The sequence below is a fragment of the Pieris napi genome, chromosome 20, assembly GCF_905475465.1.
Source record: "Pieris napi chromosome 20, ilPieNapi1.2, whole genome shotgun sequence".
Classification (NCBI taxonomy): domain Eukaryota; kingdom Metazoa; phylum Arthropoda; class Insecta; order Lepidoptera; family Pieridae; genus Pieris; species Pieris napi.
In genome coordinates, this window is record NC_062253.1 from 7178974 (window position 1) to 7195750 (window position 16777).

General features: G+C 34.3%; 1 protein-coding gene across 1 annotated transcript in view; it reads left to right on the forward strand.

The window, feature by feature from the left end:
• The first annotated feature begins 859 nt into the window (after positions 1-859).
• The window catches only part of LOC125059639, a 48269-nt gene continuing 32351 nt past the window's right edge, over positions 860-16777 (forward strand). The window contains exon 1 of the mRNA XM_047664146.1: positions 860-1347. Coding sequence (XP_047520102.1) covers positions 1030-1347 — 318 coding nt within the window. The 5' untranslated portion in view covers positions 860-1029. The remainder of the gene's footprint in view (positions 1348-16777) is intronic.

The following is a 16777-nucleotide window of genomic DNA, read 5'->3' on the forward strand; positions in this document are numbered from 1 at the left end:
TTTAAAGAACCTTCAAAATTGTCCCATTTTTAGCTTCGAACATCATATCATATATATTATGTATATGTATAGCTATAAACTATCAAACAGTTCCTTCGTTTTTTTATTATGCCGGTAAAAGTTATTGTCATTTAAATTCGCGACTTTTACACCTCATCAATCCTAATCTCAAAATAATGATAGGGACAATTACGGGCCACTGTTTCTTTAATAAACATCTCTTTGTCCTAGACGCGACAAACAGTTCCTTGTGTAGAGGCTATTCGTAGAGGAATCAGTCACCCACGTAGTCCTGGATGTGTGGCTGTGGCTTCCCAACGAAGTGCATCCTCGATGCAGTGAGGTGACTCCGTGAAGACTGCGAAGTGCCGGAAACTTCTTAGCTTCTGGAAGGAGTTAGGCTGGCTTAATTAGCCAGGACTTTACGCACAACGGACCAAATGAGCGTCTAAGTGCAAAAATTGAGTCCACACCTCACACACACCCACTAACTACACTTGTCATTTAAATGTGTAAATAAACATTAATCTTGCTTAGTAAAATAAAAATTACCTACTAAATAATACGAATTTTGATGAGGTTAATTCTACCTATTGTTTACAAAAACCAACACGACAATGTTAATTTAATAATATCAGAATAAGTATAAACATCTTAGGCTTAATTATGTAATTTATTTATTAAAAACGAAGACATTAATTATTCTTCAAACAATTAAACTACAGTTCATCTCTTGCTGGTCTTAGATTACGCCTCATCAAATAGATACCATATCCATTATACAACTTAGACGCATTGGGATACACTAAACAAAACCAATAATAGTTGCAGTGGCCGCGATATCGAAATTGCAGACGTGCGCGGACGCCGCAGCCCACCTCACTTCAAACCGGTCTGCCGCGACGTATACTCGCGTCCCATCTCCGATCCAAACAGTAAGCACGTGTTCTTATCGACATCCGAAAAACATGTACCGATAATTAATCTTACGGAGTGCTATAATCGAAAACTGCGCTTATTTCTGTCATTATGTACACACAAACAGAGAGCGATATCAAAGAATCATCAAAGAACCTAATGAGTGGTGATTTCGAGAGACAATACAAGGAAGGGATGGAGAAAAGTGGTCGGAGAAATGGATGTGTGATGTATGGTGTATCTGTGGGGGCTCTAGCCATATGGCTGCTCGTGATAACTGTGGTTCGGGAAGTGCAAATCGCCAACCTTCGTCAGGAGGTGGATCAACTTGCTGCGAGCATGATTGCGATGTCAGCGAATGTTATGTCCGTTAACCAGAAGCTGACCAACAATCGGTTGTTTAATGAGTTCAAGAATTTGGAAGACACGGTAAGTGTTTGTTTACTTTGAACAAACTAGAATTATCAGCTGTTTGAATGGCTAATTAATTGAAGCAATTAAGTGTTGTTTATTACATAACATAAAGATGCTTTGATATCATCTACGCGAGCATATTTTTATATTCACGTTAATGAAACGTGACAGATCTAAACGAATATAAAATACTACAATATGAAGATCATTTATCTTGACAAGAACTAGTATGAATTAAGATGTGTGTTGAGTTAAATAATAATTGATACCGACCTTGGCCAAGGTTCTCATCAACATCATTGTAGACAATTGTTCATGTCTATTATCTTCATTTTACCAGTTTAAACGTAATTCTTGGAATTCGAATTGTCTAACCCAGAGTACAGGCTCATTTTGGAAAGATTTCTTTTGAATTGCAATAGACTGACATAGCATTTATTACTAACAAAACACACACAGAAACACAAAATAACAATAATAAAAAAGAATGATAACAATGTTTTTCTTTTAAAGAACAAGGTACGTTAAGTGTGTAAAGCGTGTGTGCTGTGGTTGGAATTGGCTGGCACAGCATTATGCTGAGGATCAGACTGTTCCACAGAGCTGGTCATTCTGCCAGAGACCACAGCAGCTAGTTTGCGCCTCAGTTACAAAAAAAGAAAAATAATGTAATAATAATATTTAGTATAGTAGAAAAAATAATATTATTAAAATAAAATTAAAAATTACAATATGATTCTAAAAGACGCCTTATAATCTAAATAGTTTTTACTATTACATAAACAATTTATTCAAATGAATTGTATTTACCACGTAATATATTCAAAGCCGGCTCAACGGAAATATTCCTAGAAATTTACCTGATCTCTTTATTTACATTCGATACTGATCCTATATTTATATAGGATTGTCTTACAGTTCGAGCCTGAGCTTTAGAATTCACCAGAATTGCTTTGTCATCATTATTTAATATTTGTTTGTTACTTCCAATAACGAACCCAACCCAATGATTTGTATGCAATTATGTAGTAGTCACGCCATACAAAATCTTATTAAAACCGGGATCAATAGCAACTGCACATGAGGCGATAGTTTTCCACAGAAACGATTTAAGTACTGTATCTTCTGTCTTGTAATATGTACCTACATTAAAAAGAATAATACCTATATACTACGAACAGCTGTCTAAATAAGTGCCAATTATGCATTGATAATATGGCACGGGGCTGTCGTGTTTATTGGATGACCCGCAGGCGCGTTTTTTTTATAGAACAGGGGGCAAACGGGCAGGAGTATCATCTGATGTTAAGTGATACTGCGCCGCCGCCCATGGACACTCTTAATGTCTCGCGAGTGCGTTGCCGGCCTCTAAGAATTAGTACGCAAATTCCTTCCTTTCTATCTGTGTAAATAATTTTAACAGGAACGTACGTATATTGATTTTTCTTTGGATAACAGGTCGATTATAGGTCTCCATCATACCGTTTATTTTTATAGAATGCCTACCACGCTTGGCAACATTTTAGGAAAGTGTTCATAATAATAATGTTACAATTATCATGAATAAACACTGACTCATTACCCAATTCGCTGGAACCGATTTAAAACATGGAATAACGTGGTTATTTCTGAACGAAACAAAATGTTAAGGTTCGTGAGAGCGTGCCAAGATATGTGGGCAATTGTAAATATTTTGGCTTGAAATTTTCAAAACATTAGTTGAGTGCAAAACTACGCATGAAAGTAAACTATACTCCCTATACTTTTAGATGGTGCATGATCTAATGTAGTAGATTCTTGTGTCAAGGGTTGGCGTAATACCAGCACCCGTACACCGTCCTACAGCTACCAATGAAGAAGTTACCATGAGAGACAACTTTACATAAGTGTAACGCATTGCAAAATATATCTTAACTGCAAATAATACAGTCGATATTACAAAAGACATAATTGGATTGTGATTGGACCAACAGACGCGTTGCCTATTGTTACCAAAACATTCTCACGCCCGGCTTCAGTGGGAGTCCAAGACGTAGTCCTTTATTAGCATTTATTCTTATCTATGGAAAAGATAACAGAGTTCTGATATCTATGGTCAAACTTAAGCAACATTTGGTGAGCGCTATCACGCTTGCCCACTCGTTACTTTTGCCTCACAATCCTTATGAACTCATTGACCATAAGCAGTGTCGTCGGAAGTCCGCATATTACTAACTGGTCGTGCGAAAACCGGCTGCTTGATAGACGTAATACTTTGTGTAACTCTTATAGAATTTTATTTAATTAAAAATACAAACTGAATAAATCCAAAATGTAGCTGAACATAAACTTCTTCTTCCTATCCGGCGCACTCTTGACATAACGGTCGTGATCGCTATGAAGTAGTGGTAATAGAAGGGGCAGATATGATGCGCTTCATGACGTTCACATCGTTGCCTATTAGAGGTCATCCTGCTGCACTGATTGAGTGAATCTCCTACGGCAGACTTGATTTGGTCAGTCCAACGCGTAGGTGACCTTCCGCGCGGTCTAGTGCCTTCCAGCTTCCCCTGGACGACAAGGCGTTCTATGGACTGACCACCACGCCGAGATACGTGTCCGAAGAATGTAAGGATGCGAGATTGTACTGTTGATAACAGTCGCTGCTTAATACCGAGTTCTTAAAGTATCGAGACGTTTGTACGAAACTCGGTCCACGAAACCCCAAGCATTCTCCTCCAGCACCACATTTCCAGAGCGTCTATTTTCTGCTTTTCCACATCTCGCAAGGTCCACGTTTCAGCTGCGTACAGAAATATGGGGAATATAAGTGTCTTCACGAGACTGGTCTTCGTGGCTTTTGTTATATTCCTGTTTCTCCATATTTTTGACGTGATAAAATCGTTTTAGTCGGGTGAAATGTTCAGAAACTTGTGTCACACCAAAACCTCACGAGCGCGATCGCAGGTGTAACGAGAGAGAGACGGACCGATCTCCCGTCTCATCTCGAGCGCTGCCAGTCATTCCGTGAATGTATGAAGAAAAATGTATATCATAGTCGAATAAGTAAACTTGTCATTTTACACCCGAAATTTATCATCAAAAGTGTGAATAAAACGATAGATGTAATTTAAAATTTGAAAAAATTGTTATCTTCATTAATTCCTTACTTCCCAAAAACTTATATCACCAATAAGACGTTATCACGTAAACATCTCGATCGTAAACCTACTTTACAAACAACCAATATTTTTTTTTTTAACATAAACTAAGCTAAAACATAATATGCTGTTACAATATAGAAACGAGGGCCGTTAGACACAATACTTGTTAACTCAAAGTACGTATCAAAGTTGACTAAAAACAACGATTGTTTTGAAACCCGAAGTTAAACAATACACCAAGCACTCGCGTTTCCCATTTGCGCTTGTTTTAATTAAGTAAAATTAATTGAATTAACTATCATACTTGAACTTAATAAGATGAAAAAGAAGCTTTTTACTAATTAAATATACTAATTGATAAGTTTTCTTTCGCAAACAAATTAGTCAATTCAAAGTCTCAAGAATCTTAATAGATTGTCTTCCAGTACATTATTTCCACTAGGATAAAAGTGTTTTATTTATATGTAAAGAAAATAGCTAACACACATCTTAAACTAATGAACAATAAGTTATTTAGTTAAGTAATTAGTTTCTTGCAACTGAGTCGTTAACGAACTAATTAGCATAGGGAAATTACTGTCTACTTATAACATACACTTTCTATAATTAAGGTTTCTGGTTATAGATTTATTTTTGGTAGATGCAACAAAAATGCTTCTCAGACGGATGTCTTTTATAACGTCATATAACGAATTACTTTAGGCTTTTATTTATTTGTTATTACTTTTTTGTGAGCAGTGTTGGCCTAGTTGCTTCAGTGTGCGACTCTTATCCCTCACATGTTAAGTGATATGTGGACTTAAGATGGACACACTCAGTGCTAGAGTGCTCGCGATTGCGCTGCCGGCCTTTAAATAATGTGCCCATTTAACACTCGCTCGTACGGTGACGAAAAATATCGAGGGTTTCCTCGCGATATTTTCATGGTTTCATGACACAAAACGTCGACGGCGTGTGTCAGGCACAGGAGGCTGATCACCTTCTTGCCTATTAGATTGACAAATGATCATGAAACAGATTCAGATACTAGCGTCACCTAGCGTCACTGTTGTTTTTATAAAGTTAAAGCTTGAAAAGTTTTATTATTCTCTAAGTAAAATACAGACAATATTATATATTGTATTTTTAGTTCACTATTTTGCTGGAGAGTGGCATCTTTTGAATCTATAGCAAAATATACATCGGATGATATTATTTTTGTAGTCTATACTAAATGTGGAAAAGCTATGTGATCAAACTGAACTGAGTTTATCAAATACAAAATGTTATGTTTGATACTGATATTTACAAAATGGTTACATAATATTGCACTCATTACACACGTATAGTTGTTTGTATCAATAATCATTATTGGAGTCTAATTAACAGATAAAGTACTTTCCATCTCTAGTAAAAAGTAAGATGATTTTAAAAAGATATTAAATGAAATTTATGTTGAATAAATTCAAAATTTGATCCATGCGAAGACTCGAAAAAGTTATAATTATTCTGTAGCTGTGCATGGACATTAGTATCTCAGAATCTAATTTTAATGTCTAATCTATTGTTTCTGAATTCCTTATAGTCCATTGAAATGTTACATTTTTTAGGCCTAACCTTGCGTTTTTTAGAGGACGCAATTTTATTTATAACTTTTTGAATTTTGGATTTATGATAAAAAGTTACATGGACATAATCGTAGACACAGCGATTTGCTACAAAATGTGTCTTTGTAAGTTTTATGTACGATGGATAGTTCAGGAGATATAGCCAAAAACATGGTTTTTGGACCCCTTTATCCAAGATGGCGGCCGGGGGACAAGCACGCCAACCCCACAAACTTGGAGTTAAGCTTGTATTGACCCCCCCTACATGTTCCATAAATAAAATTGCGTCCTCTAAAAAACGCAACCCCAAATGTAACTTTTCAATGGACTATTAGGGCGTCTGCTTGACCTGTATTTGTCTTTTTAATATGAAAGATTTTTTACTTATTTACTACGTATAACCGATACGAATTCAGTCATTTAGCAAGTGTTGATTGCAATATACGTAGCAACATTTTTATTAAAAATGGTGGGTTTGTAGGATACAGTGTTCACTCAATAAGATTATTTTAGAATCAGATCCGCCTAAAACCGCACACGAAAGTTATGTGTTAGTAAGGAAAGTTTACAAATTAAATTGTATTGAAACTTGTCCCGAATTGGCTATTCTAAATAGGTTAGCTTTGTTAAAAAAAAAATTTTATTTGTAAGATTAATATTTAAATATACATACTACATAACATGTATTTCATATTGTTCTGTAAATATGACAAGATTATTACATATTATGTGTTCGTATTAGATACCTTACCATACCTTTTTTATGAACAAGGGGGACGATTTTTTACTGAATCTAATATTTATTTCGATGGCGATAATAACAATGTATCACCGTATTTTGTAATGAGTACAATATACGAAATTCTTAAATAGCACTTCAAAATACCGTTTTAAGCTGCGATTAACCTTTCCTCTGGCCTTGGCTGTGTTTATATAATAAAACAAATATAAATTCCGAATAGCGAATGATATCTAGCGAGCATCGTCATAGCTTCATTCGTCGCCTCAAGAATGAAAATAGACCAACGGCGAAAGTATAAGCGTGTTGGGTTTTTGCCAACAGGTATACAGGAAATAACGTAACCTGTACAAACATAAAGAAATGCAGAGAAAAGTATAGAAACAAATCATTACAGAATTAATAGCTGATTGTTCACTACACTTGAGAAACAAACATTGATAATAATAACAATTTATTTAATTCAGATCATATCCATATATAGTTTTAGTTATTTGGTAACAAATCGTTCTTAGTTGCTATACTATGTTAAAAGACTCCTAGTGCATAGACAGCATACCAACATGTCAAGATGCGTTCTTTGTAATCAACATATTCAGGATACCATTGGTGCTATGCACACGATGCATCAAGGACCCTTTTCCAAATTATGGCATTAAATCGTCAGTTCGGGTATAAAAGACAATATGAAAAATAATAAATATTATGAAATGGTTAAACATAAAATATATTGGAAGTTTAAATTTTATTATACACTAGCTGGCCTGGCGAACATCGTACCGCCTAACTGTCGATTCTTTATTTTTTTTAAATACTTTTTCTGCTATTCGGGACACCGATCTAGCTAGTAAGGTAAAAAAAAATAAAGTTGATAATACAACAAATACATTATGTCAAAAATTAAAATTTACCTTCCCGGAACCCCTCCACTAACACTTGAACTTTATTATATGGTATTAAAGTTCAAATTGCCTTTTAACATCCTAGTAGGTACTTCCTGGAATATTATAAAAAAAGAATCAGACAAATCGGTCAAGCCGTTTTCATGTTATGTCGTGACAACGGAAAACGGGTTTCATTTTTATATATATAGATTAGATAAAGGAGCTAGTATATATTTTTGTCGTTTGACTTACTACTAAGTCTCGTTAATCTGGTTTCTTAATCTTACCGTAAGTGGCGCCAGAAATTTATCGCGAGTTGCTGTTGGTATAAGACGGTTATAAATTAGTTTTAAATGATATAGTTCCCGAAGGAAAAAGGAGAACGCGGGTTTATGCAACCTGTTATCGCCTCTTGCGTTGTGATGTCTTGTGTCAATCGATATAATTTATTAACTCAAAATTGTAGGCAAAATTCAAGGTCACAATAAAGGAATTATTTTATCTAATTAAAATTACCCTTCTTCAGTTATGAAATCTGAAAAAGAAGAAAATTTACTACCGATGTAATTAGAATCATCATAAACTTATTTAAAGTAGCTAATAGGGCTAAAGCGTATTTATTACAATTATAATATTTATTTAAAGAGAATAAAAGTCTATAGACGAAGCTTATGTATTAAATTTAATAGGTATAATAAAGGTTTAAGGTGGATGGGGCATATAGCATAATGCATAGATAAAAGGTGGACTTTAAAGACAACTATATGGAAATTAACAAGGGAAAGAAAGAGAAGATGGCGCCCTAAAAAAGGTGGACAGAAGATATAGAAGCGTTAGCAGGAATGGAGAAAGATATTTAGAAAAAGCTTTACCCGTGAAGGGGTTCCGATTGATGGTACTGAAGGGAAATAAGATATTAGGATAACACGAAGAAAAAATGTATATAACAAATCTAAACTGTAAATGTTTAAAGGTCGGAAGTAAACAGGCTTTATTATTATTTATAACTATAATAATAAACCCCTAAAAATAATAATATTTTAAGGGTTTGTTTAATCTGTAACAAAACGTTGGGATCTGTGTTTTAGTTTCAATAAAATCCTACAAGGAGCAGTGTTGGCCTAGTGGCTTCAGCGTGCGACTCTCATCCCTGAGGTCGTAGGTTCGATCCCCGGCTGTGTACCAATGGACTTTCTTTCTATGCGCGCATTTAAAATTCGCTCGAACGGAGAAGGAAAACATCGTGAGGAAACCGACATGTCTTAGAGCCAAAATAAACGGCGTGTGTCAGGCACTGGAGGCTGATCACCTATTAAATTTAAAAATGACCATGAAACAGATTTAAAAATCTGAGGCCCAGACCTAAAGAGGTTGTAGCGCCACTGATTTACTATTTATTTTAAACTCCTACAAGAAACATGAAACTGATAAATTGTGTGACAAAGCGAGAGACGTCACGAACTGAGTTCATGACCTATGATTGTGATCACAGAAGGTGTCTGACTAGTCAAATGGGTTAAGGGAAGAACACACTCACTATTAGTTTTAGTAAACTAATTCTATTTGCGTTGGAATTTTGAATAGTATACATTTATGTAAAGGGAGCTTCCTTTGACTCGCAGAGTCTAGAGAAAAGAGTCTCTATAATAATATTAATTTATTTGCAAGAATATGGTTCATAAATGTTATGGTGGTACAGTCGAAAGTTCGCACACATAATGACGTGCAATATTGTATAAAAAGGAATTTTACATCTTTATCTGAGCGATATAGGGCTAACTTCAAATATAATAACGTTTCCGTTTTTTACTTTAATGCTTTGTAGCTCATATGAATCACTAAAGTGGTTTACATAACTACCACTGTTTATATAAAAATATACATGTGTTTTGGATATACAACACAAATTTTATGAACGTTGAAACGATTTTTAACTGAAATTGTTCAAAATACCGATTTTATTATTCAGAATTTAAGTATAGTACCTACACTGATACTGATAACCAACCATTTCTGCCCTTTTAGGGATTCATACCAAATCATACGCTCGTTTCCAGAAGGATCCTGGTATAGGTTTAGGAATGTATGTATGTATTTCCACATAGTTAAGTCATATCAAAATAAATATCTAACAAAGTATTGTCTTTTATTGACATAACCTTTACACATTTAAAGAAAAAACTTTTTAACCGGATTATAGTTATGTATTATTATAAATTTACAATGATTTAACATAAACGTCGGATAAATTTAAAATTATGTTAAATAATTGTAAATTTATCATAATACATAACTATAATCTGGTTAAAAAGTTTTTTCTTTAAATATATAACAATATCATACTGTCATTCGACATTCAATGAAAAATAATATTTAAATATACCTAATACATTATAAGTATAGTTAAAATGATATTTAGATTTTACGTTAAATAGTTTGTCTGTTCAAGCCCTTAGAAGAATTGGGATAGCGCTTAAATCTAATTAAAGTGGACACTGACCCGCGCTTGTATTACAAAACCATACACGGGGTTCTGTTTACATAATGATATTGCAAAGAATTCAATTCTTAGTAGTCTGTTCAAACAGATATTTATTATCTGTTACTGATTCTTGGTTCATTATGTGCGTAGTTAAATGCTAAATTGTTTTTGAATTTAATCATTGAATTATGTACATAGTTGAATAATGTTTTTAATGTTTAATCTTTATAAATATGACATTGCTCGTAGGGGGCGTCCATAAATTACGTGAGGTGTTTTTTAAAAATTTCTGGTGAGATGTCATGAGATTTTATTCAACCCCATCCCCCAATCTCACGTGAGATTTTTTTAAATGTGGGTTTCTTACAAAAAAGCGTAAGAAGCTAACTCTTTGAGCTCGGAGAACTCAAAATAACACAGAATTCGTACTTTTGAGCTCGAAGAGCTCAAAAACAAAATAAGGGAAATGTTGAGCGTTTAGGTATGGAGTTAGCGGGAAGTTGCAGAGATGGCCTTTAGGGTCAACCATTTTCCTAATTTTTTTTTCAATCGGAAAAAAAATTGCGTGATATTTGCCGAGACCCCCCCTCTCTCCAACGTAAGATAAAATGAGATTAGACTCGACCCCCTCCCCCCCTTAAACAACTCACGTAATTTATGGACGCCCCCTTACTGGGCCGTGCCACACATCAGTGCTCGCATATTCTAGCAATTATTTAGAACCAGCCGGCGATGTTGTTCACGTGAAATACACTTCTGAATTCAGGTATTGCAGCATGAAAATCATATGTTATTAAACCATTTATGGTTGGCTTACTTGGCCTTATTATAAAGAGTGAACAGCTTGAAGCTTTGAAGCTAGTTCCGCGTTTGTTGACACGGCTTAGATTTTTTTGATATAATAAAATGCAACCAGAGCGACTTACGTTTCCAAGATTTGCTTATTGAATAACTTTTTGTGTTGCCTTTTCTAATGGCTCATGACAATTATCTAATAATGATCACAGATAAGACACAAATTTTAAATACCTAAACCATAGCTTTCATAATTTATGTACCGAGACTTAAACCTAACGGTGATAGCATCAGGCATTCTCTATGCCTAGACTCGAATTACGTCATAGGTCACAAAACATTCCTTATCTATTGTCAAGCTGTTTGTTACGTCTGTGGACATAACACGATAAGGCTTTTCGGATAAAAACAGAATTTAAAGAATGTTGTTCAAATTCGTAATTATTTGTATATGATAACTAAACGTTTGGTTATATTAGATTTATAGATACTACTATATAGAGAGAGATTTATAGATACTACTATATAGAGAGATACTGATTATATTATAATAGCATTATTACTGAGAGCAGGGTCGGCACTCTCATCCTTGAGGTCGTAGGTTCGATTTCCCGGCTGTGCACCAATGGACTTTCTGTCTTTGTGTGGATTTAGTGATAATATACTGCATACAATACTAGTATATTTTGAAATAATGTTTATTATTGTTATAAAAATACGTCGCATATAATATTGAAGGTAAATTGAAAAAATACGATTCAAAGTTCAAATTCTCTAGCACTTAGAGTTATAAATGAAAATGTATTTATTGATTAGAAACAATTCATTATAATGTGTAAGATTTGGGAACCCTTTTAAGTAAAAAAAAAAATATTGGTTGGTTTGTAAAGTAGGTTTACGATCGAGATGTTTACGTGATAACGTCTTATTGGTGATATAAGTTTTTAGTCCAGTCAAATTATGGCTAAAAACGGGTTAAATAAACATGAGCGCACACAGTTTGGGGATTTTGAGGATCGATAGGGGGGTGTATTCTGAGCATAAATTCCAATTTGAGGGGTTGTACTGAGGTCAGCTCAAGGTCATTTCGATGGAAACGCGTTTAATTCGATATCTCGAGAATGGTTAGTGTTAGGCGAAAAATTGTAGAGACCTTTTCTTTTTCTAACTAAATTTACTAACTTTTTTATTTGAAACTTTTTTTTATAACATTAATATTTTTCAAGTTATTACTCCCGCAAGGCAGAAATTTTACTTTTTTTTCAAATTTTCGTCGTTTTCTCCCCAACCATTCAATTTTATTAAATTTTACTGATCATCGAAGTGTAGATCTTTTAATTATGAACAATTTTCTTCTTAAACTTTTTTCCGTAATGCCAATACCTTCGGAGTTATAGATTACTTTACCGAGCGAAATCCGCGCCACTGTCGCAATATAAAAAGGTCAATCGATTAAATTACATATTTAAAAATTAGGTATTTAATTTAGGTAAATTTGGGTAAGAAGTAAATTAAAAATTAAAACTGTTTCACACATTTATTGATAGAAAAATAGGTTATAAAATTCGGAATATTAAGCACCCGAGGTCGATGGAAGTGATTCGTGAATATTCGTGGTCCTGACGGTATCGGGGCATACGTCATCCTCATCCATTGCGTCAAGATCATCATCGTCGATAACGTTCGCGACATTCGAACAATAGTTCTCTTGGCAATTGGTGCAAATCACTGAGCAAAAGAGGCCGGCCTTTCTGCATCCGCACGCTTTGCCGCATTTGGTTTTGCATTTGCACGCAATCGATCTCAGTAAATTATTAATCATAATATATGATTAATAATGATAATTAATCAGTAATTATTAGCCGATAGCGATGTCATTGAAACCAGCTCCGGATAATTTAGGACGACGTATGCCCCGATACCGTCAGGACCACGTATATTCACGAATCACTTCCATCGACCTCGGGTGCTTCCGGTATTCCGAAATTATAACCTATTTTTCTATCAATAAATGTGTGAAACAGTTTTAATTTTTAATTTACTTCTTACCCATATTTACCTAAATTAAATACCTAATTTTTAAATAGTTTAATCGATTGACCTTTTTATATTGCGACAGTGGCGCGGATTTCGCTCGGTAAAGTAATCTATAACTCCGAAGGTATTGGCATTACGGAAAAAAGTTTAAGAACAAAATTGTTCATAATTAAAAGATCTACACTTCGATGAGGAGTAAAATTTAATAAAATTGAATGGTTGGGGAGAAAACGACGAAAATTTGAAAAAAAAGTAAAATTTCTGCCTTGCGGGAGTAATAACTTGAAAAATATTAATGTTATAAAAAAAAGTTTCAAATAAAAAAGTTAGTAAATTTAGTTAGGAAAAGAAAAGGTCTCTATAATTTTTCGCCTAACACTAACCATTCTCGAGATATCGAATTAAACGCGTTTCCATCGAAATGACCTTGAGCTGACCTCAGTACAACCCCTCAAATTGGAATTTATGCTCAGAATACACCCCCCAATCGATCCTCAAAATCCCCAAACTGTGTTCGCTCATGTTTATTTATTTCGTAATTTGACTGGAGTATTTTGGGAAGTAAGGAATTAATGAAGATAACAATTTTTTCAAATTTTAAATTACATCTATCGTTTTATTCACACTTTTTAACACTACCACAATTCATTTTTATCATAACATAACCTCTAAATTTCGTTTGTTTACACGTGTCTTTTTCCATCTTTCATTACTTTTACAAGTTTATTCAAGAATGTTAATTGTTAGTAAGTAGGCTATTTTATTTTATTCACCTTTTTTGTTGCAATTGTTGTAACACTTCACTTGCACTTCACATTTTGTTTCACTGTTAAACATTCAACGAAAACTTAACCGCACGAGAAAATCTCCATTCGTTTGTATGCCGCTAGAGTGAGATGAGACGGGAGATCGGTCCGTCTCTATCTCGTTATACCTGCGATCGCGCTCGTGAGGTTTTGGTGTGACACAAGTTTCTGAACATGTCACCCGACTAAAACGATTTTAAAGACGTTATCACGTCAAAAATACTTTTTAGTTATTTTAAGTGGTATTTTACTGGACATTCATGTCTTCTATTATTAAGGGTCAATTAACTAACAATTCAGAGTTAAGGCGAGGAACGAGAACTATGACTCCCACATGTCGAAATCCAATACGTTTTTACCTCCGAGAGACTTACTTAGTGACTACTAAGCTTACTTAGTAGTAGAGACTTATCTCTGAACCCTGAGAAACCCCTAATTTGTAGAATCACCGACCAACACAAAATATAATTATTTTGGTTGTGGTATCTTTTAATTTTGTTGTTACATAGGTATCCAATTATTTTATGTTCGTCAAACTTTTGTCATTATTTCTGAGTAATTTTAGGGGATTGCCACAGAAAATTATTTTCGCGACTAGCCCGGCTTCTTTGAATGTTCTTTGTTTTCAATGTTATTTGAGTTTAGCTTACTTCAAACCAATATTTGTTTTAAACATTGTTCCCTTTTTTGTTTACTAAGCTTTGGCATTCATAAGTCGGTCTTTGCGTGCAATTCTTTTGTTTTCCTTTAAACAAAAGAATTGCATGAAAATTACGTAATACATACTTAAATTTTCTTAATTAAAAAAATTATATTTCACTATATAGCGCTGCAAACCATAGTACCTTGGCCTGGCAAGACTTTCTAGTTGATCCTCTTTAGAAGCCTTCCTCCACGCTCCAGCGCTAAGCTTTTTAAAGGCCGGCAACGCACTCGCGAGCCCTCTGGCATTGAGAGTGTCCATGGGCAGCGGTATCACTTAACATCAGATGAGCCTCCTGCCCGTTTGCTCCTGTTATATAAAAAAGAAATCCTTAAATAAGATCAGACAGGGGAAGAAGAAACGAGACGCGAACTATGCAACTATGTAATGTCGAAATGCAATATGTTTTTGACGTTCTCGTTTCTGAATCTTACCCTTAGACCTGCCAAGATTGCACATTGTACGTAGTATGGTCCATTAAAATCTCCTCTTTCTCCTCTATTAAATCAAATATACGTCATATGAAAACTTTTGAATTAAGCAATCCAACCAACTGACAATTTAAAAAAATAACTTAATTAAAATAATGTGAGGAATTTATAATCGTGTTTAATAGTGAAATATCTCCAAGAATTTTCTTATCTTAATTTGTAAGAATATAAACGTGCATTGATAGTCACTTGTTTAAGATTGTGACAGACATGATAAAGGAAGGAAACCGCTATAGCTACTAAAACTAGATGACTAGGTGAAATTCGTACCATCTACATACGAGTATATATTTGTGTGAAAGCTTTTTAAAACAGATCAAAGAGTACAGACCGCAGACTACAGTTTTTAAATTTCTAAAGGTATTTATAAATATATACCAACTAATTTATGAAACAAAGACATCAAATATTTCCCAGCCAAGAACTGTTTTTATTGGATTATTCAATTGTCGTCTTTATTATTTTTCTTTACTTATTATTTATGTTTCCCACCGTTTAAACCTTCTCCGAACTTCCACAATTATTTCAAGATCATAAATAGGCAAATCGGTCCAGGCAGTTTCTTGTTTCTGAAAAAAAACAAACGAAAAGCAATTCATTTATATATATAGACAACGTATAATACTAAATGTGAATCTATGTGACTGACTAAAACAGATAGTTACATCCTTAAGTATTATAAAAAAGGCCAGAACAATGTACCTTTTACTCTGCAAAAAAACCAAGTATTAAAACGGGATTTACCACAGCGTCATAATCTTCTATTTAATATAGATATGTATATTACTTACGTAACGCCCACGAAGAATGAATTGGCCTATCCAAGTCGGAAAGCTTTTATCAATTAAGTTTTTTATAGTTCATTTCGTCTAACTATTGTTTATTGAGCTCGCCGCTGCAATTGCACATTCATACTAATCAGTCTATTTAAACCTATTACGAATCCAATTGTTCCTAGAAACATGAGCAATCTCCAGGGATTTACCAGAGACAGAGACTTCCTGTCTTCATTATATTCCTGTAAATTAAAGAATTAGAAAATTTTAAATTCGAATATATCTATAGAAACAAATATAGTTAATCTGTGTGATTTTTATCGTTCGAAAAAGATGCTCAAAAGGTAATACAAGTACATAAATGAAATTACTAATATTTATTGTAAAATCATTACAATAGTTCTGGCATTAAATGCGGCGATGGAAATTTTAATTACATAGCCATTGCAACGAATATTGTGCATTATTGTTGTAGGGTATATTGAAACGAAGAATAAAGGTCAGTTCACCACGCTGGCAAAGTGTGGGTTGGGTTGGTTCATTCATAGCGGTTATTCTGTTTGCCCCTGTCATGACATGTATTACTAAACTGTTCTGTGACCGTGTCCTCCTGTTCCTTATGACTGAGACATGCTGATGAAGCTTTTGTGGCAACTGCGCTGTAATTAAATTCAGAACTCTGTTCTCATAATTCCTCTTACAATACAAAGTAAGTGTTAATTGATACACTTGTTTGAAAGCTAAAAGGCTAACTTGATGTTTACAGACGCCTTCCTTTCTAACAATAAACACCCATTACTTTGTGCCACGTGATTCTATTATTCGTGGCCTGTATTGTGTTACTTTCGGAGTGGCGTGGCCTTTCGTATTGTTCTAGGGACGTCAAGCTTCTACATTACGATGTGGGGTTAAGATTCGAAAACAAGTCTAAAATGCGGCTAAAAGACTTGTATCCATGGACACATAAAAAAAGTGAGAACTGTCAAAATCGGATTACGGTGTA